The 19,426-nt window shown below is 37.2% G+C and overlaps 6 protein-coding genes across 6 annotated transcripts; 4 read left to right on the top strand and 2 right to left on the bottom strand.

Annotated features, from left to right (window-relative positions):
• Positions 1-101: 101 nt before the first annotated feature.
• Positions 102-4,883, top strand: Tsp_05616 (axin-1). Its single transcript, XM_003371926.1, has 13 exons — positions 102-141; positions 1,131-1,278; positions 1,343-1,515; positions 1,716-2,235; positions 2,374-2,709; positions 2,804-2,917; positions 2,974-3,043; positions 3,140-3,473; positions 3,529-3,834; positions 4,186-4,283; positions 4,472-4,511; positions 4,556-4,643; positions 4,754-4,883. Exons 1-13 carry the CDS (start codon positions 102-104, stop codon positions 4,881-4,883), a joined length of 2,397 nt encoding a protein of 798 aa, XP_003371974.1.
• A 1,338-nt stretch (positions 4,884-6,221) lies between these two features.
• Positions 6,222-10,552, bottom strand: Tsp_05617 (isocitrate dehydrogenase, NAD-dependent). Its single transcript, XM_003371925.1, has 8 exons — positions 10,496-10,552; positions 10,195-10,256; positions 9,917-10,080; positions 9,307-9,851; positions 7,987-8,103; positions 7,182-7,508; positions 6,502-6,999; positions 6,222-6,434 (listed from the first exon to the last, which is right to left on the bottom strand). The coding sequence occupies exons 1-8, from the start codon at positions 10,550-10,552 to the stop codon at positions 6,222-6,224; spliced, it is 1,983 nt and encodes a 660-aa protein (XP_003371973.1).
• Positions 10,553-11,252: 700 nt separating this feature from the next.
• Positions 11,253-12,233, top strand: Tsp_05618 (conserved hypothetical protein). The gene is made up of 3 exons (XM_003371924.1): positions 11,253-11,312; positions 11,580-11,807; positions 12,123-12,233. The coding sequence occupies exons 1-3, from the start codon at positions 11,253-11,255 to the stop codon at positions 12,231-12,233; spliced, it is 399 nt and encodes a 132-aa protein (XP_003371972.1).
• A 360-nt stretch (positions 12,234-12,593) lies between these two features.
• On the top strand, positions 12,594-13,776 carry Tsp_05619 (cyclic AMP-responsive element-binding protein 3). Its single transcript, XM_003371923.1, has 5 exons — positions 12,594-12,663; positions 13,055-13,138; positions 13,210-13,298; positions 13,360-13,464; positions 13,576-13,776. The coding sequence occupies exons 1-5, from the start codon at positions 12,594-12,596 to the stop codon at positions 13,774-13,776; spliced, it is 549 nt and encodes a 182-aa protein (XP_003371971.1).
• Positions 13,777-14,016: 240 nt separating this feature from the next.
• On the top strand, positions 14,017-14,982 carry Tsp_05620 (conserved hypothetical protein). The gene is made up of 4 exons (XM_003371922.1): positions 14,017-14,119; positions 14,224-14,582; positions 14,797-14,813; positions 14,934-14,982. Exons 1-4 carry the CDS (start codon positions 14,017-14,019, stop codon positions 14,980-14,982), a joined length of 528 nt encoding a protein of 175 aa, XP_003371970.1.
• Positions 14,983-15,486: 504 nt separating this feature from the next.
• Positions 15,487-18,280, bottom strand: Tsp_05621 (rhophilin-1). Its single transcript, XM_003371921.1, has 11 exons — positions 18,231-18,280; positions 18,087-18,162; positions 17,944-18,021; positions 17,633-17,866; positions 17,346-17,495; positions 17,012-17,282; positions 16,622-16,948; positions 16,345-16,427; positions 16,110-16,226; positions 15,815-16,047; positions 15,487-15,571 (listed from the first exon to the last, which is right to left on the bottom strand). Exons 1-11 carry the CDS (start codon positions 18,278-18,280, stop codon positions 15,487-15,489), a joined length of 1,704 nt encoding a protein of 567 aa, XP_003371969.1.
• Positions 18,281-19,426: the final 1,146 nt, after the last annotated feature.

Here is a 19,426-nt window from a genome sequence, read left to right as displayed (position 1 = left end):
TTCTGTTTGCTCCACTTGTGTTTCTATGCTTGCTTGAACTGATCTTCCCAAGGTTTATATGGTTTCTATTTTATTATTGCCATGCGCAGTTTTGATTGCCCATGAACTTGCAGTTTTTATTGTTTCATTGGTCAACATGTGGTCAGTGTGTGTGTGTGTGAAATTTTTACAACTTGAAATTCACATAAAAATTTACGATTGATATTGTCGTATAATGTTTAATCATTAATGTAATTTCTTTTTGTTTTTACTTGAACTAAAACTAATCCATTATTAACTATCAGTACTAGTTGAACATTTTATAATATATCCGAATGGCGTAGTGTAATAAAAAGCGAAATCTAGCATCGTTAACGTGGATGATTTTGCATTGCTCGAAATTCCATCTGTGTTCATGTGATCAATAAAGCACAAGCTGTTGCTGTAGTTGGTATGATATTTAGTGCATGTGCAAATATAGCAAAAATAAAATGGGCAACTTTTTAATATTCAATAAATGTTACTTCGATTCGAAAAATAATAAATATCAATTGTAAAATGTAAATAAAAATGTTTCATTTTTCACCACAACTTTAAACGCAGTTTAACAACAGGTTTTTTTTCTCCTTCTTCTAGTCAGTCTATTTTTGTGCAATTTTTGTTCGACCGTCGAAAAATAAATAAGTGTAAAGTTGCAATTTTCGCGTTTTATTTTCGAAGAAACGTCGTTCTGCGCAGAAGTTATGTAAATTTTTGCCCTAATAATCGTCGAGTGAATTCTTTGTCTATTTTCTCTCTTCGTTGTTGATATTTGCATTTCTAGTTTTGTTTTTGAAAACACGAGTAGGTGGTGAACGTTGTAATATCAAATTTCAGAAAAACAGTAAGAGAGAGATTCAGTATTACAATTTTATGTATATATATATATTTTTTTTCTGAATGTTGAAAAACAAAAATTTTCATTGTAAAGTGTGTGAAATTGAGTGAATTTTTTTTTTGAATTTGAAACTATTTCTGATCCAACGAAACGTTGAATATAAATTATTCGAGCCATTCGCAAGTGGGCATATATTTGAAAAATCAGTTGAAAATAATCCATGATCGATTAGTTTTTGATCAACGAACAAAAATAGTATTTGTTCTGTTTTCAGGCGCTTCAAGCGATCCGGCGGATTACGCGAATGAATCGTCAACGTCCGGCGTTGTCGAAATGAAACACTCGCATCAAGGCGGTGGTAGTCCCAAGTCGAGTAAATTGAATTCGAGAAATCATTCGCCTTTGTTGTTCACTTCGAAAAAGTGAGTGTCATTTTTGAATATGTATATTTTTTTTTAATAAAAAAAAATACACTCTCACAAGTAGGTCATCGAGAAGTGCGTCGTTGTCGGATTTTCCGAAAGAAGGTAGCGAAGAGGCACCGCTCGGCTATGTGCCGTGCGAAGAAAGCGACGACGTTTCGCCGTACAGCGAACGGGCGACGCCGCCCTACATGCGATGGGCGGTTGATTTGCAAAATGTGCTCGAAGATTTCGAAGGTAAAAATTTTTCTGTTGTTGATTAAATTTTCAAAAAAGAAAAAGAGCAATGCATTATGCAAATAAATACTGCTGTACAGTAAGAGTGGAGTGGAATTTTGTTTCATTTGAATGATAATCAAGTACAGTTTTGTTGGAATTTAATTTGAACAGTGTTGGTCGAAGAAGCGGGACAATTATTTTTTTTTTGCTTATTTTAGGGTTGCAATTATTCAAAAAATTTCTCACGAACGAAGGCTGCGAAAATGAGCTCGACTTCTGGTACGCGTGCAAAGGTTTGAAACAATATTCGGATAAAGAATGGTCGTTGGTGGAACGTGTAGCGCACATGATTCACCAAAATTACGTCAGACCCCAGGGCGAATACAGTTTGACTTGTATCCGTGGCGAGACGCGGGTTGAAATTCAGAAGCGTTTCGTTGCCAAGGATATTTGTCAAGGTATGTTCGACACGGCCCAGATGGAAGTGGAAGCATTTTTGCGTATCAAACATGCCGCATTTGTCGAATCCGACTTGTATATTAGCTATTTGCAAGCGATCCAAACCGGCGGTTGGGATAGTCCGAGATGTTATTCCAACGATTCTCGGTCGAACAGTTCGTCGAGCAATAGTGCCGATGGTCAAAGGCCGTCGTCTACACTGTTGCCGACTGTTCAAGAAGAAGTAGAAATTGAAGTAGCCGAAACCGACGGTCGAACAGAACAGGAGCAGCAACAAAAGTCAAAGCAGCACCAGCAGCAGCAGCAGCAAAAACAATCACCAAAACAACAACAACAACAACAACAACTGAAATCACAATCAGTGCAGAAACATCCGGCTGCTAGTGGTGACGAAGCTACTACTAGTAGTAGTTGTAGTAACAAGCCGACAAAATCTACTGTACTAGCTGGACCAGCTTCTACTCCCGTTGCCGCTTCTTCGATTCCCGTCCTACCGACCGTAACCCGTACAACGTTGAAATCGGACGAACGTCTGAGAATTTCGGGTCGAGATGCCGCCCATCCTACCACAACGTCATTCACTACCACTTCAGTTGCACCGTCAAGTGACAGTCAACCGACGCCCGTAGTGATGATCAAGAAGAAAAGCAGCGGCAGTTCTGGTCAATCGTACGGTGGTCGACTTACCGCCGGCGCTCTGGTGGCCACTTTCGAACAACGTATGGCTTATTCGGCTTGCAGCAGAGGGACGCGGTAAGGGACGATATTGAAAAGTGAATGTTTGTTGTTCATTTTTCATAGAATTGTTGGTTTATTATTTTTTTTTCATTCATTTTTATTGTTACAGCGGCGGCGTACCGCCGAATCCCTATCACACGAAATACGTACCCTACCTCCCTACGAGTGCTCAAGATTCAGAGCTTCAGTCGATGTCGAGTGACGCGGCTACAGACAGTTCATTGTGAGTTTATTTATTTATTTATTTGTTTGTTTGTTTTGATAAACTTTAATTTCCAGTGGCAACAGCCGAAGTCGACACAAAGAGAAACGTATTATCCGTCAACACATCGAGCAAAATCGTGACAACGTTTCCAGTCAAATATTTATTCCTGTACTTGAGGATAACTTTATTTTTTTTTTTAAATAATTTCACTCTCTTCATCGTTCGTATTTTCTTTTCCAGCGAACTCAACGTGAAGTTGTTGCCAGAGATATGATGGACGAAGAGTTCAAATTTCAAGTTGTAGAAAAGTTGGAAAATTTACGCCGCGAACGGGAAACGTACGAAAAATTGAACGAATCGTTGCAGCGGTTGTCCGAACCGGAAAATAATTCCAACAGTCACAGGGCAGCGGTGGAAAAATTTTGCAAAGTAGAAAAGAGCTTCCGTGCGGCACCCGAAGATGCCGAAGCAATACTGGACGACTATTACAATAGGGTCGGCTGGAAAGATTCGCCCAAACAGTCGCCGATGCGATCGCCGGGATTCGCTTTTGGTAGTCGTAAAAAATCACCAGGTATTAAAATTGAAATTTCTTGAAATTGTCTGTAATTTGCGATTCATTTCGGCAGGGTCGAAATCACCGGATCGACGTGTTATTAGTCGAATGATGACCACGTCGTATCCGTTGCCGTACGCCATGTCCCAGACGTTGCCGTTGCAACACCAGGGCGGATCGACGGCCGTGATGCGCGGTAGTCTTGGCCAAGACCAGAACCAAACGATGATTCAAGTGCCTCCAACTGTTCCTGTACACCTGTCGTCCAAGCATCGTGCCACGCATGCGAGTGCAACCAGTGGTAGTGGTGGAGGTGGTGGCGGTTCTCACCGATCTTCATCACGTACCGATAGTACCACCGCTGCCAGTAGTGGTGGTGGTACTGCTACCGTCGCTACTGCTGCTGCTGCTGCTGCTGGTAGTGGTTCATCAGCTGCACAACGAACCAGTGGTTCGGGAAAAAGTTCAAGGTTTCTGTATTTTCCATTTGTTCGTTCAATGAAAAATCCATCTTCTCCTATTTTATATTCATATCCTGATCATTCGTTCCTATTCAGACAATATTCACGCTATCCTGTATTGACGTCGGATACAAGCGGCATATCCAGCGGGACGTCAAGTGATCCGAGCTTAGTTAGCGCCAAAATTCCCCCCATGACCGCTGCTTATAACAGGTTTGTTTATTTTATCTTTATTATATGATTGATTTATTTTCAAATTTCATTCACAGGTCATCGACCAATGAGCAGTGGATATTGGAAGAACGACCCTCGTATGAAACTGAAAGCGGTCGACACCGGAGTCGTTCATCCAATCAATCAGGATCAGGTTTGAGTAGTGGTAAAAGTCACAAAACAAGGTATATCTATAGTTTTTTTTTCTTATCAAAAAAAAATATATATCTATTCATTTACATTGCTTTTTTTTAGTTCGCACAAAAGTGGTACCAGTGATTCTTCTGCACGTGTGTCTAGCTCTGAGAAGAGTAGTAGAAGTCACAAAATGTTGGATTCCAGTGGTTTTCCAAACATCAATACGTACGTATTCCAACTAACAGTAATAATCTTCGCGCATATATATATGTATATATATATATACAGACGCAAAGCGTGGAGCATGCGAACGAGCAGTATCAGCGCATCTCAGTCTTCCAATTCATCGCAAGCAACTTGCCAAGAATACATATCTGTTGGTTATTTTTTGCCAAACGAATCTACGCCGTACGTGACGAAATTTTCTGGTCGACAGATCAGCTTGAAGCAATTCAAGCAGCTGATTCCGAGGAAAGGGAATTTCAGGTATTTTTTCCAATGCGCGTCCGATGAACTCGGTACGGGCATGATTCAACGAGAAGTGACTGACGAAAATGAATTGTTACCAATTTGGGAAGGGAACAAAGTTGTGGCGAAAATTGTCAGCGTCGATTAAAGCTGACTGATTTGCGACCGACCACTATAGAAAACAAATGCAAATTTTGTTGTTCTGTTATTTTCATTCATTTATTTATTTATTTATTGTTTATTGGAAAAAGCTGCCCTGTTCGGTCCGATTATTATTTTTCGCTTCTGGCTGCCTACCCTCCCCCCTCCGATGTCGGAATTCGTTCTATTTTTTTTTTATTCTTTTCCCATTCATTCCGTGCAATTTTTGTCGACAATCGACTTATTATTATTATCATATCGATAATAATTATTCTCTTTGATGATGTTAATTATTCTTTTTCTTATGCGAGTATTTATTTTTAATATTAATTAATCAATTTTTAAAATTGATTAATTAATTTATTGTTCAAAAGAGAGGGGGTGGCGGCAGCCTGTGTCGCGGTGCCTGCTGCCCGTACGCGGCAGGTTGAACAGTATATTTATTTCTGCGGTACACGTGTCGGAAATGTGTGATTGCCCAGGTGACGATCACGATCTCTGGTTACGACAAATCCGCTGCTAATACGTATATATTTTTTTTTCGAATGATATTGAGTTCTCTGAGAACTTGCAATTCGAATCACCGGAGCTTATTACAAAAATATTTTTCCTTTTTACCTTTATATATTTGTTTTTTTTTCTCTTATTTTAAAATCAACATCTCATTCAATTTTACTTCGTTTTGCAAAGTTTGTTTGTTATCAAAAAATTTGCGTCGACTATATAATAGAAAAAGATTTAGCTGTTATTGTTATTTATCATTGTTGTTGTTGTTGTTGTTGTTTGTGTTGCGCATCCCGACGATGGTCTTGTAAAAGTGTAATTTTATTTTCATCGTTACGCAACAAATTACAGGAGAAAAAGCACGCAAAAAAAAGGAACAAAACAACAACAATAACAACAAAAAACTTCTTGCAGACGAAGCATACGTTGTGTAACATGTGCAAAAATCATCCGTGTCACATACAGAGAGGTAGGCTTGTCTGTGGAACGGAAAAGCGCTCCTGTTGTAAGTAGTTGACTATATATGCACACATGCATGTGTGTGTGTGTGTGTGTGTATTATCGTTTTCTTTTCACCCTCTATTTTGACTACAATCTTATTTTTTGTTGATATATTTTCCACATATTCAAATTAGAAAAAAGAATGATTGCATAGCGTTTTATTATTTCTTTTTAAATTATAACTGTCATTATTACTTTAAACTCAATTAATAAACTCAAACCAATTAACCTAAATTGAAGAAATTAGTACTATAATTTTCAGGTCGACCAATTTTGAACCCAAATCTGTCACGTTGCTGTTGTTGTTGTTGTTGAAAATTTTTAAATTTGTCCGCAAAAATCATATTTTGTAGTGGTCAGCAACAAAATATGTAAATTCGCTTGTGGTTGCATATCCACCGAGATCGCGAGTTCGAACTTTTCCCGAACGCAGCACCGCTTCGACGGCTGCTCGTAAAGCGGTTCCTTCTTTGTTCAGGCCCAGATGGTGTAGCATGTTGGCAGCGCACAGCAGAATTGCCGTCGGATTGGCAATTCCTCGTCCTGTGGCTTCCTGAAAGCAAACATTGATAGAAAAAATATCGCGTCGTTTAATTTAGCTCATTTGCTCGCTTGCTCACGTGAAAACTGTGCCGTGCCCCGGGTTCGAATACAACACAGTGCTTGCCGACACTTTTGCCCGCGACCACACCGGCTCCGCCGACCAGACCGGCGGCCAAATTGTCAATGATATTCCCGTACAAGTTCGGCATGACCATCACGTCGAACTGTTCCGGACGGGTGACTAGCTGCATGCAGCAGTTGTCGATGATCAAATTGTTGAATTTGATCTGCGGATAATCGCGGGACACTTCTTCGCAGCACCTCAAAAACAGGCCGTCGGCCAATTTCATGATGTTCGCCTTGTGAACTGCGGTCACAGTTCTTCGTCCATGTTCGACCGCATAGTCGAAGGCGAATTTCGCTATACGTCTGCATCTGGACCTCGTGGCGATTTTTAGACATTCCACCACACCGGTCACACTTTCGTGCTCCAAAGCACTGTATTCCCCTTCGGTTTGTTCACGGATGATAATGAAATCAATCTGCTTGTGACGTGTTTTAATACCATCCATAGTCTGAAAAATAATACAAACAATTAAAATTTCATCCATTCACTACTTTTGTCAATAATAACGAGAAAAAAAACAATATTAAATAATACGCTTATGAACTTAACCATCACTATATTACTGTAGTATTTTCGACGACTGTAAACATGATGGAGAGTTAAAATTGTTTACACGTGAATGAAAGTCACCTGAATGTCGACAACGTTGGCAAATAAATCCAGCTCTTTCCTCAACTGCATGCTGAACGAGTGCAATTCGCCGTTCCGATTTACATAAGTCATACGATTAGTCCCTTTCAGAGCGACTCGATTCTTTTTCACCAAATTCACCACTTCTTCAACAGTTACCGAAGGATGTTCCTGAATCTCGCTGAAAAAGATGTCGTCGAATTTCACCGGTATGCCTACCAATCGGACCACTTCCTTTACAGAATTGACCAATTCAAATCCCACTCCTTCACCGGGAATTGCGGTCACTGATTTCATCCCATCTGAATGGGTTCCTCTGACTTGGATCTACACAAACAGTATGAAAGAGTAATATGAAGCTCGAAAGCTGAAAAGCACAAATTTTCAAGACAAATTTGTAAATAGATTTATTTATTATTTGAACAATTTAACTGAGACACATAATGCTTTGTATATATTTATCGTAAATTTACACTTTATTCATCTATCTCTGGATGAACGTAAAAACTATTTTGAAATATCGCATACAAGTTATCCAATAAAAGTAAAAATTTTAACACTTAAATTATAATGAAATTATAAATAGAAATGAACAAACAAAAAAAAGAAATCAGATTACAAATAAAATTACTCTTTCTATTAATAATCCATATTAAGTTGATCAAATTTATCTTCAGAGCATGAAACTAGTAACAACTCAATTCCAATTAGTTGATTAACGCAGTTGTTATAAATGAATGTTTAAAATTATCCGCATGTTATAATAATGACAGTCTGAATTTACGAAATAAGTGATAATGCATACTGAATGTGATTTGTAGAAGGGTAACTTTGATCCTGTACGTGCATTTCGTACAATTCGGCTGAAATTGACGACACCGTGTTGAACTGTTTGAAACGAAAACATGGCAAATGTCACCAGCTACAAGTAACAAATATAAAGTATTTTATACTATTTTACAGTATGGTTGCTGAGAAATTTAAGTTGTAGCTATTTCAGTTTTCTAAATTTTAAACCACAATTTCATGTATATCTAAATTTGTAATAAAGAAAAATATTTTTACATTTCTCATCTTTTTTTTGTCTGATAAATCAGAGGTTTAATTGCTGGTCATAAATTTATTAAATTTTACTCGATTACTAATTTTGTGTTACATTATATGAATTTTTACCGTGCAATTAATTGTTAAAGATTAGGCGCAACCTATTTCATTGATGAAAATTTATATTTCACGAGATTACAATAATAAAAAACGATTGTACTAAAGTATTTTTTAATGTGATGATTATGTTTTGGTTTTGTTTAGCAAAATCATTTCCATTTTATGAAATGATAAATATTAATTATATATGAATGAATGAATACACGTGAGATGATTTTCTCAGCTTTCTACTTCTTTTCTAGTTTTTTTAACTGTGTCATTTATATTTTTTGTTTAAACTTATAAACTTAGTCAAATAAATGTATTTTTTAAAAGTATATATTGATAGATGTATTACATTTTGAAAAAAGTTTTTCAATATTTATTACCCGACTTGATAGTTGAAATATTTTCCGTTATTTATTTACTTGAAAGGATGGATTTTCAATTAAGAAGCATTAATGATCGATCATTCGCTTCGTCTCAGTTTTTATTCATTCTTCAAGAATGAACAGAGCTGAGAAAGAGGAACAATAATTTAGGCTAACAACAGCTGCAGAGCAATTGCTGTCATTTTTAAAAGCTCGCCAAGTGAAAATAAATGATCCTTTCACAAAGGCGTCCATCAATCAAAAGTGAATGGCTTCATTTCAGCAGTTTCCGCCTAGTAAAATTGAACGGCAAAAATGAAATTTGCTCGCTAATTTTTATACCATGTAAAATTGAAATTATTGTTTCAAATAAACAACAAGATGTGAAAATTGCACCTTCTGCCCATTTGATAATTGTATAATAATGAAGAAATTGGTTTTCTTCAGGCGATATGCAAAAATATTTAATATTGAATCGTAAATGTGCATGCGAGAATGGAAATTTCATCGAGAGAAATTTTAATTGGATTTTCTTTTCAAATATATGACAAATAATATGGAAAATTACAAAGAGAAATTGTGCTCGATTGAAAAATGGCTGAAAAATATACTGCCCAACGTCGATGAGAAATTGCTGAATTTTGAAGTGAACGAATGGACCGTGACGATATTGGACGCGGTGCGCATTTTGAACACGAGCCGTGTTGTGGAACACGAGAAGAAAATTCAAGCTCTCCAACAAGTGAAACGACAGTACTGTGAATCGACGCAACATTTGCATAATTTGATCGATCCAATTGTCTCTCAATTGCCGGACTTGGTACTTTGTCGAGTGGAATGGTTGATTTCGCTGGCCGTGGAACTGGGCGTGAAAACGTTGACCGAGGAATCTTTTTTGGCTGGATTTTGTCGTACAATTTGTCAATGGTGTGAAAATGAGGAAAAATTGGCCAAATTTCGACAACTGTATACGGTATTTGAGGGGAATATTGAAAAAATGGAATTGGCCAATCAGAAGTTGAAAAATGAACTGATGAACATGAGAACAAGAATGAAACAGTCGGATATTGATCGAGAAGTGGTCGAAGCCGAGAATTGCCACTACATGCAAGCGACCCTAGATATTGGGGAACAGTGCGACCGTTTGGGAGAAGAGCTCGAATTGTTGGGCTTCAGGAAGGAGAGCTGCTCGTTGGAAGTGTTGAAATGGAAAGAGAATACGGTGAACAGTTTGAAACGCGAACTGGATCTCGTCGAACAACAGTTGAATCAGTTCGACAATTTTCCAAAAAATTACACACAAGCCAGAGATCTCGTTTCGGCCAGTCGAGCCGAATTGAATCGGCTCAAAAAACAACTGTGTGAAGCATCCCGGTGCGAATAATCTGCAGACGATTAATTATTAACTTATTCGTGATTTGTTCACACATTTGCTTTTTTCTCTCAAATGTACACCATGCGGTTGTAAAATGTGAAATAACTTTTTGCATCACACAAACTTTTTGTAAATTGCACGTTTTTTTAATGTGTAATTTTGTTGTCGAACGAACTTTGATGTTTGCTAGAAAAAAAAATTTTTTTTTCAAAAAACAATCTTTACATTTTCTCCTTATCAACTCAATTTCTTTCTTTTGTGAAATATTTCTTTTTCCTGGTCAAAACAGTAAAATTTGTTCATAAATATTTTTAAACAAAGTTTCATCTTGGATGTTTATATTTATAGAAAACTGTTATGACAAAAAAGTATCAATTCCACCAGTTGTTGTTACTCTGTGAAAGTAAACTTTGCACAGATCATACTGTAAGAGTTGGATTGTATTCATAATGCTGCTTTCGAACATTGAGTAAAATAGACATTCATCGCATTGTTTCATGTAATAAATTTAGAATTTCTTTCCATTTGTGACTGTAATTTCAAAACTTATCATCTCTGAAACTTTCCCGATGATAAGCATCTTGAATTTTGTGTCATACTGTACAGCATTTTGATAAAATCTCTTTTTGTAATAAGCACGATCGTAATTTCTCAGACATGTCTCTAATTTTTTACTCATACACAAAACATGTACAATTCTACATTTATATCCTTTCATATTTTACAAAAAAAAAATTTCTCATAAAACAGCAACTCATTTGATTAATGCTTTAATTAATTTTTAAAAAAAATTACAACTTATTTTTTATAAAATAATCAAGTACAATCAGTGGAAAGTTGTTCGATTCTGGTTTGTAGGAATCTTCTATTTTAAATGTTACGTTTTCAATGCGAAAAGTAAACATTGCTTGAATTCTTTCCGTTGAAAGTATTCATGTTAATAGTTAAATGAATAATATTTAATATGTAATTGATTTTAAAAATGCCAATTTTTTGTCTGAATCAGGGTAAATTTGAATAAACTGTGTATTTATACAATCGCATACTGTAATCAACTGCACTTCATTAGCTTAATTTCTTTTTATAAACTGTAATTGTCCTTGCGTTGAGTATACTTTTCGACCTGGAGACTAGCGCTCGCAGCTTTTTCTCAAAATTGCTCGCTACAATTTCCAGAACACCATGAATAAAGAAAAAATTTGTGGATTTCCTGTTATACGTCTTCCAAATTCCAAGTCTCAGGTAAAGTGAACGTTCACATTTGTTCTATTAATTTCGAAGCTCAATTTTTAGCAGTATTTGAAATTTGGGTTGATATGTTTTCTTTTCGATCAACTTTTTTACATTTCAACTAATAATAATTATTATTTAATTTTTGTGTGACATTCTTATGTTTAACTTTTTCGTTTTGAGGGAAAAATGTTAAGAATTTGGATTGCCCTTTTGGTCGTTTCGTATTCGCGATTGGCAAATTAGCATTTTCACGTTCTGCTTATGGGCATGTTGTAGGAGGCGACGGCTTCTCCTCTTGACAAACGATCACACCAGACCGATTTGTTGAAGAAGTTCATGAGTGCAATGTCAAGCGAATCTACGAAAAAGTCGACGTTGCTCGTCCACAAACCAGCCCCGAAAATTACACTACTGGGCAAGCCGACGATTGCTGTTCCGGACGAAGCGTGCAAACAACGGTCGCCGGACGCCAAAGCGCTAACATCTCCAGGTGAGAGAGAGAGAGTGTGTGTGTGAAAGAAGCCCCAGGCTAACATATTTCTATCTTATTTTGTGGGGGGGTGGGGGTGGGTGGGGTTGAAAAAAGCAAAACACGTATAATATGATGGTTGGAAATTTGCCAAAAAATTATTTTTCGCCGTCGTTCTGAATTCTCTTCTTAGTTGTTGGTGAAGTTGGTTCTTTTCGACCTTGACACGTTGTAAATGGACCTATTAGTAGTGGAATCGGTAGTAGTTTTCTTCTCCTACTTTTATATTCGACACACAACAAACACAAGAAAAATTATTGTTGCTGTCGTCGTCGTCGTCTTATTTTAAGACAACTGATGACTACTGCTACTGCTACTTCTTTGTTCATTTGTCTGCTATTTTCTCAGCTCAAGGAAGTGAGCTTCAATTGTCTGCCGTAGCCGGTGTTCTTGTTCATTGACTTCTTAGATGTTTATTATATGCAAATATTGACAAATTCTACCTTTTGTCAATTTAGCGTTCAACATTATTAATCCGAGACGCGCGCACACGCGCACACACGCACACATACTGTGTGTGAACAGAGAAAGAGAGAGAGAAGGAGAGATAGAGCAAGGTAGCTTGTTTGTTGATTTGTGAGTCTGATCTGCCATCGCAAAATATACAATTCAAATGGATTTTCTGATAAACACAAAAGTCTCGCATTTAGCGTGTGTCAATTTTCAAAATAGCTTGATTCGAGGATGCATTATTTTTTTTTTCCAATTTTTCTCAACATGTTTGACTGTTTACAAAACATACAATTTTAAAGTTTGAAAATATGCATATTTATTCGAATAGATTGGAAAGAAATATTTTTGAAAGGGATGGTGTTGTTGTTGTTGTTGTTGGTTTTAGAAATTAAAACGTACTGCTGCTGTATTTGTTTGAGAATAATGTCGAGCAGTTGCGTTGAAATGTTAAATGAAGTTCATTTTCTTCAATGAAGAGGAAGTTAATTTATTTCGAATTGGTTATTTTTAGGAAAAGTGTAATTTATGCTTTCGTTTATTTTTTTTTTCTTCTCTCTCTCTCTCTCTTTTTCTCTCTTGTCAGTGATTAAGCGTTGCTTTATGGTTCGATTTTGTCACTTGGTGCAATTTTCCATGCTTGTCTGCGAAATTTCATACAGTTTTTACTACCGGCTTGACACAGCAGTAATAAACGGCAATCACGATTCTGATTTGTCGACGATGATGTATATTATCGTTTGTGGAAACGTTTTCTGTTTTTTTTTTCCAGCTCGAGTTCAACTTTTCAAATCTGTATTACCACCGTCGTTGAAGCAACCAATTCCTCGTTCTGAAGCGTATTCCTCAGTTAACGGTATTGTTGTTCATTGAGATGTCTCTATCTGTGAAAATTTGAATATATATATATATATATATATTTGCCAGGTTTGGCGAGGAAACGAACGAGAGAGGACGATGACAACAGTCCGAACGTTGTTACCACCAAGCTCAACCAATGTTTTCATGATAATGAGGTAGTAGGTTGGCATGTCTGATTTTTGTGCATCTTTACTTGCAAAAATTATTCCTTTGCAGGATACGCTTGTTTCTCAAACTAGTATTGTGCAATTGACAGACGAAGAGACGCGACTTTGTATTAAGGAAGGTTTAAAATTACCTCTCACATACCCCTTGTCCAAGGTGGTTGCGGTTGCAGCAATTATATATAATATATTTATTTATTTATATGTTTATACATGCTAATATAATATATATGTGTATATTTGTTTTGTTTTTTTTCCCACCATTTAGCACAATGAACGCAATTTGAAACGGATTCGCAGAAAAATACGCAACAAACAGTCAGCTCAAGAAAGTCGCAAACGTAAACAGGCATATGTGGAGTCGTTGGAGCGTCGCTTGCATGTTGTGACGGAAGAATTGAAAAAGTTGGAGAACAGAAACAAAGAATCAATTCATCAGATGGAGCTGTTACAAAACAGCAATTTGTAAAATCACTTCAAATTTGTGCCGTCACTGATTTCGTCCATTTTATAGACAATTGCGCGAAGCATTGGAAAGCAGTTATGCAATCAACAATACCCGGGCCGAGCAGTTCAAACAAGTCACCATGCGAAATAGCTATATGACTGTATTTATGATTATGATTATGATTATGATTGGAGGCGTTTTTCCTTTTCCACTGGCGATCGGTTTTCATTTAAGGTGATGCTGTTGTCTATTGCTTTTCTAATGTCCCAAAGTAATTCGCCAACAAAGCACGAAATAACAGCCGCTTTCGAAGAAGAAGAATTCGCCGTGCCATCATCAACTCTTCTTGATGAGACCAGTACGGGTAGTGATTGTATTTCTTCCGCTTTGTAATTTTATTATTGTATTGGGAAAAATGACATAGAATAAACTGTGAATATGATTAATCGTCCGGTGTTGTTTTTGAAGATAATCAAAGCTCGAATATCATCGAACATCTTGATGGGGCAGGTATGGAATCTGCAACGAGCTATTCGGTGCAAGCACGTGCGAGCTGTTTGGATACGCTGTACTATGAATCGCATTGCTTTTCACAGTTTGACGGTTTGAGCTACGGCGGAATCGGGGAAGCGGAATGGGAACAATTCGGTTATGCAACAGAAATTGAAACAATCGATTCTATCCCGTTTGCTGTTTCGCCGCTGTATGAATCAAATCTGAACGAGCCCGTTGATCGTACGTTATCAAATTTATCGTATTCCCCCATTAGCAAAGAGGATATGTTTTTTAATTTTAGTGATGCAATTTGGCTGATGATCACAGGAAGAGTATAGAAAAAATGCGGTCATAAATATGAGTAATAAACCGCTTATGACTTGGAAACAGTAGATTTTATGCACTATTTATTATAATCAGGGGTAAATAGATCAGACCAGATCAGACCAAAGCTAACTTAACTAGCTGCTGGCATTTGCACAATGTATGAAATTTCTTATTGTCGCCTTTCCAAAGAAATTAAGTGTATATATATATATATTATAGCAGGGTAGCTCGTGCGTGTAATTTTTAAGATCGTACATTTCAGCTTTCATATAAAAAAAACAACATAAGCGTAGAGATATAGCGTGCGAATTTTTATTTATTCATTCAGTACTGTTATTATAATTTTTCGCTTTAAGTAGCAAACGATCACTGCCATACACTACTGCTGCGGCATTGAATAACTGAATTCAGGGTTCGCATTTGAACAAAAAAAAGTACTTACAACTACAATTAGGCTACAAGTAAGTATGGTTAGTTAAAACATTTGGTACATACATACATACAATAACGAACGGTGCATAATCTATATCTAATCCATATATATATATGGAATGGTTCTTTTACGGTGGTGGATTTCACTACCGCAAGTTCTTTGAATCGATTTGGAAGGCGAAGTATTTTTTTTTTCAAAGTTTTTTCTTTTTTTGTAGAAAAAAAATATATATATTTGTGCATGTGTGTGTGTGTGCATGTGTAATTTACATGTGTGTATATTCATATACATTAATTTGGAAAGTGTGCAGTGCAGAAGTGAAGAGGGGGGAGGGGAGAGAGAGATATATATACACACTAAGCTAGGGTGGGTAGGGAAAGCTGAGAAGAAGAAGAAGAAGAAGAAGAAAAATGGAAGAAAGGGTAGATTTTTTTTTTCATTGGCACGCGCGTGCGCAAGAAAAAAAAACAGCTTTTTCACCGTAAGTGAGTAGGCAACGTGTTGATAGCAGAACTAGACTTGGAATGTCTTTTGATGTTGAACAGATTCAAGAAACTGCGCCTTGAAAATTTGTTCTTCTGCTTAGTTGTAGCCGACGACATTCGTCCACGGTTCGATAAGCCGGGTGTGTTTGTGGTCTCTTGTAAAATGTCATCGTAACTATAAATTGAAAAAATTAATTTTTATGAAAATTAAAAAACCCATTATGATTGGAGAGAAAGATACAGAGGAAGGGAGAGAGAGAGAGGGGGGGGGAGACACGCAAGCGTGCAATATTCACGTATAAAATATACGACGGCATACCGATTAATTTTGCCGCTTGGCGTTGTTGTCATTGGAGAGTAAGTTTTTGCGTTCGTTGTTGGTAATGATGTATTACAGACAGCTGCTGCTGTTCGCTGAGTGCATGGCTGTAGAGTGATTGACAACGTCCTGCCAGTTGCGTTGATCAACTGTTGCACATTTGTGCAACATTCCCATTCCACCGGCACGCCGTTGACTTTCAAAAGTACGTCTCCACTTTTCATACCAGCTTTCTATAATTGCATTTTTCAGTTATCAGTCAATTTGTTGCTTTTCATTTGAATTTTCCGCTTACTCCACAAATGCCGCGGCTGTCCACTTTATCAACACGAACTGGCGCCGTGTCACCGGTGACGGTGAATCCGAATTCGGATTTTTCTGAATCTTTTACCAAATTCAACGTTCGAATGGACTGAAATTGATTTTCCGTGCAAAATGTTGACACCGGACCCTTAAATGGTTAGTCATTATTTTTTTTTAATGAGAGAGAGAGAGAGCGAATGTGTGTGTAATACGGACGGCTATTTTACCATAAGTTTGAACAGATCATCTTCGTCGCTTGGCACAGGCTGCCATGTCAGATTTTGGTTATTCAATTTCAATGTACTGATTGCTGAAAGCGAAGAAGAAGAAGAAGAAGAAATTATACGCGTGTTATTTATTTCATAATTTCTTTTTGAATTTGTACAAATTTGAAATTTATCTCTATTTATAATTGTAATATTTTTTTTATCCTTCTTAGATTGACCAATCGATGATGCAGTAGTGAAAAATAAATAAAATAAAATAAAAGTAAATAGCTCTTACGGACAATTGGTGCAGCTTCGTACAAGTCGGCAAATTTGTCGTCAGTTTCGCACTGTTGAAGTTTCGCTTGGGCATCTTGGACGGCTTGTTGGAGAATGTGCTGCAAAGCGGCATGCTTGCGCAACTGCTTGGACAGACGTACTTTGACGGTGCATTCGTCCAAAGTGGTGAGCGCGACGCGGAGATGGATCTGTGCCAGAAGATGTTGGGCTTTGGAAGTGGCCGGCGGTTGGTTCAATTCGACTCCGTACGTGAAGGCGCAGTCTTTGAATTTGGCAATGTCGAACAAGTGGGTGAAGTGTTTTTTCGCGTCGTTTCGATTGGCATCTGTGAAAATGAGTTTTTTATTTTTTGAATTGTCAAATCCTAACAACTTAGTTCTTTTTTTACCAGTAATTGATAATGTCGCGCAAGCAGTTTGGAAATGTGCCAGTGCAGTGTAGAAAGACCTCTTCACGCCGACCAGTGTGTTCCAAGTGGAAGGCAAGAATGGTGCAACGGCCGATGATGACATGCGAGTTTGGCAACGGCCGTAGCAAGCTGCGACGTGAGCGCACTCTTTAGCCAGAAGCATGTGCGTTGTCGGTAAATGATTATTATTGCTGTTGCTGGGCTCGTTTTCTAGAAACATCTGCTCACAGTGGCATTCATAAATCTGAGCCTGAAATAGTGAGATTGATTTGTCCGCATTGCAGCGCCACTGCAACAACAACAACAAATGTACGTGGATAACTTGAAGCACTGCCTCGAGCATTTCACTTTGCATGTCCACCGACGGGGAATTGGCGAACTTGGAACGAAGATGTGTCAGCGCGTTGTAAGCATCGGTGAAATTGTTGACCGCTGCCTGGCAGCCGTGAACTTTCGACCGATTCTGAAAAAATTTTTCTTCTTTATTAATTATTATTACCGTATGTCGGTCGCTTTGGAAATGATTGGAAAGTTCAGAGAGAGTGAGTGAGTGAGTGAGTGAGTGAGGATTGGTCAGCATCTCGGTCGGTTTTGCTTTACTTGATTGACGGCTATTTGTGTGTACAAAGCTGCGATGTTGAACAAGACGCTGCCTTTTTCGAAAGCTATTGACCGTTGCACGCTTGGAACACCGGTGAAAGCGTCGAACCATTCGAAATAAATATCCTTGTGCACCGACTGGTAAAAGAATCTTCTCTCGACGTGGCAAAGTTGGCAATAATATGTCGACAGAAGTTTCACACCCTCTTCATCACGGCTTGGCAACATTGTATTCTGAAATAATATATACATATATTTATTAATTTATTTGTTTTGTTAATATATATATATATATATATAGGTATACGAACTTCACGGAGGGTATTCAATTTCTTGATAGCATTGTCAAATAGTGCTGCATCTTGGTGATAATAATCGTGCAGCATATTCTGAAATTGAATATTTATTTATTTTTCTTTTATGAAAAAGAACAATATAATTAAACAAAATTCACCTGAAATGGTACGGTGAAATCTGTCAATTTGGCTTCTTTAAGTCCAAGAGTGATCAGAGGCATTGCATTGGCACATCTGGAAAGCAAACACGCTTGCAACAGATGAAAATGCCGAAAAATAAATGAAAGAGATATTGTTCGTACTGGTCGTTCTGGTAAACTTGCCAGGCGGTGTTCAAATCGGCTAATTCCATTTTCAGATGTTGCAAGCTCGACTCGAGAAAGCTCAGCTCCAATTGTACCAATTCTCGAATTTTCTTATCTTCTGTCGCACTGGCAACAAACAGACGAACAGATAAATAAAAATAAATTGCCCATTAAATAAAATAGCTGCTGTGCTATTTTCAACGTTGTGCACATTTACGTCAGAGGTGATTAATTGCATTAAATTGATGCAAAAAAAAATTGAAACATTTTCCAATTGTATCCGCCTTTTGGGAAAGAAAAAGAGCAAATACATTTATCAAAGACTCCATTATAATAAGATGAAATGCAAAAGGAAAGAAAAGAAACTAACTATAACACTTTTTTAAGCTGATTTTCATTTTACTTATTTATTATTTTTAAATTAAAAGTACACTCATTCACTGTAGTACCAGATAATTATTTAATTTGATCAAGAAATTGCGTTTTTGTTCAAATTATTTTAAAATTTTTTCTTTTTAGAATAATATTTCATTATTCTTCTGCTTGTCAGAGGAAACGTCAGAAAACAACAGCAAATTATTATTATTGCATGCAGCTTTGTTCGAGAAAGCGTATATGGACATTATTCAAAAATTTTTACAATTACAGGTAAATATCGATAAGATAGCAGGTATTAGGGACGGTGAATTTATTTGTTTAGCGTTGACGTAGTTTGTTTGGCAATTTAACGCTGAAGAAGCCGTAAAAATTTGCCCAAAGCGGATAGAGATGTTGTAGAGTATTTTCACTGAAGATTTCAACTTCAAGCCGATGAAATTGTTGAAAGTGAACAAAAACAAGTAAGTAAATTTAAGCTAATCAATTAATTATTGTCACTGAGTCAAAAATGGGAAAACACTAAATTTGCATAATTATGAAGTGAAAAATGTCATGTAAATCCGAATTGTAAGCCAGGAAAAAAAAGAGAATAGAACTCACTTGTACAAATTTTGAGCACCGGCACGCAGACGGAGTTGTTTCTTGATTTGTTCGTTCAAAGCGCTACGACGTTGCTGCAATTTGCCGCGTTTGGTAAGCCGCAGGGGATGGTCTTTCATTTTCACCGTACAATCGCGCCCAACACCACAGTCAGGACCGGGTTGTGTGCGGTTGAGCTCGTCGAATAGACCAATTTCCGCCCCTCTGCTTTGTGT

Source organism: Trichinella spiralis (assembly GCF_000181795.1).
Source record: "Trichinella spiralis strain ISS 195 chromosome Unknown Scfld9, whole genome shotgun sequence".
NCBI classification, from domain to species: Eukaryota; Metazoa; Nematoda; class Enoplea; order Trichinellida; family Trichinellidae; genus Trichinella; species Trichinella spiralis.
This window is presented reverse-complemented; position numbering and strand designations above follow the sequence as displayed.

What these genes read in the sequence shown, in the direction of transcription:
- Tsp_05616 (XM_003371926.1), top strand. Translation starts at nt 102, where the DNA reads ATGAACTTGCAGTTTTTATTGTTTCATTGGTCAACATGTG. An exon ending in TGTGCTCGAAGATTTCGAAG is followed by an intron (nt 1,516 to 1,715) that starts GTAAAAATTTTT and finishes TGCTTATTTTAG; the next exon opens with GGTTGCAATTATTCAAAAAA. An exon ending in ATCCAATCAATCAGGATCAG is followed by an intron (nt 4,284 to 4,471) that starts GTTTGAGTAGTG and finishes GTTGGATTCCAG; the next exon opens with TGGTTTTCCAAACATCAATA.
- Tsp_05617 (XM_003371925.1), bottom strand. Translation starts at nt 10,552, where the DNA reads ATGTCTATTTTACTCAATGTTCGAAAGCAGCATTATGAATACAATCCA. An exon ending in AATACAATCCAACTCTTACA is followed by an intron (nt 10,257 to 10,495) that starts GTATGATCTGTG and finishes TTTTTTTTCTAG; the next exon opens with CAAACATCAAAGTTCGTTCG. An exon ending in CGCGTTTCAAACTGTTCACC is followed by an intron (nt 9,852 to 9,916) that starts GTATTCTCTTTC and finishes CAACAATTCGAG; the next exon opens with CTCTTCTCCCAAACGGTCGC.
- Tsp_05618 (XM_003371924.1), top strand. Translation starts at nt 11,253, where the DNA reads ATGAATAAAGAAAAAATTTGTGGATTTCCTGTTATACGTCTTCCAAAT. An exon ending in TTCCAAATTCCAAGTCTCAG is followed by an intron (nt 11,313 to 11,579) that starts GTAAAGTGAACG and finishes GGCATGTTGTAG; the next exon opens with GAGGCGACGGCTTCTCCTCT. An exon ending in CTCCAGGTGAGAGAGAGAGA is followed by an intron (nt 11,808 to 12,122) that starts GTGTGTGTGTGA and finishes TCTTATTTTAAG; the next exon opens with ACAACTGATGACTACTGCTA.
- Tsp_05619 (XM_003371923.1), top strand. Translation starts at nt 12,594, where the DNA reads ATGCATATTTATTCGAATAGATTGGAAAGAAATATTTTTGAAAGGGAT. An exon ending in AGCGTATTCCTCAGTTAACG is followed by an intron (nt 13,139 to 13,209) that starts GTATTGTTGTTC and finishes TATATTTGCCAG; the next exon opens with GTTTGGCGAGGAAACGAACG. An exon ending in TCACATACCCCTTGTCCAAG is followed by an intron (nt 13,465 to 13,575) that starts GTGGTTGCGGTT and finishes CCCACCATTTAG; the next exon opens with CACAATGAACGCAATTTGAA.
- Tsp_05620 (XM_003371922.1), top strand. Translation starts at nt 14,017, where the DNA reads ATGTCCCAAAGTAATTCGCCAACAAAGCACGAAATAACAGCCGCTTTC. An exon ending in TCTTGATGAGACCAGTACGG is followed by an intron (nt 14,120 to 14,223) that starts GTAGTGATTGTA and finishes TTGTTTTTGAAG; the next exon opens with ATAATCAAAGCTCGAATATC.
- Tsp_05621 (XM_003371921.1), bottom strand. Translation starts at nt 18,280, where the DNA reads ATGGAATTAGCCGATTTGAACACCGCCTGGCAAGTTTACCAGAACGAC. An exon ending in AATTGAATACCCTCCGTGAA is followed by an intron (nt 17,867 to 17,943) that starts GTTCGTATACCT and finishes ATATTATTTCAG; the next exon opens with AATACAATGTTGCCAAGCCG. An exon ending in ATGATCTGTTCAAACTTATG is followed by an intron (nt 16,227 to 16,344) that starts GTAAAATAGCCG and finishes AATCAATTTCAG; the next exon opens with TCCATTCGAACGTTGAATTT.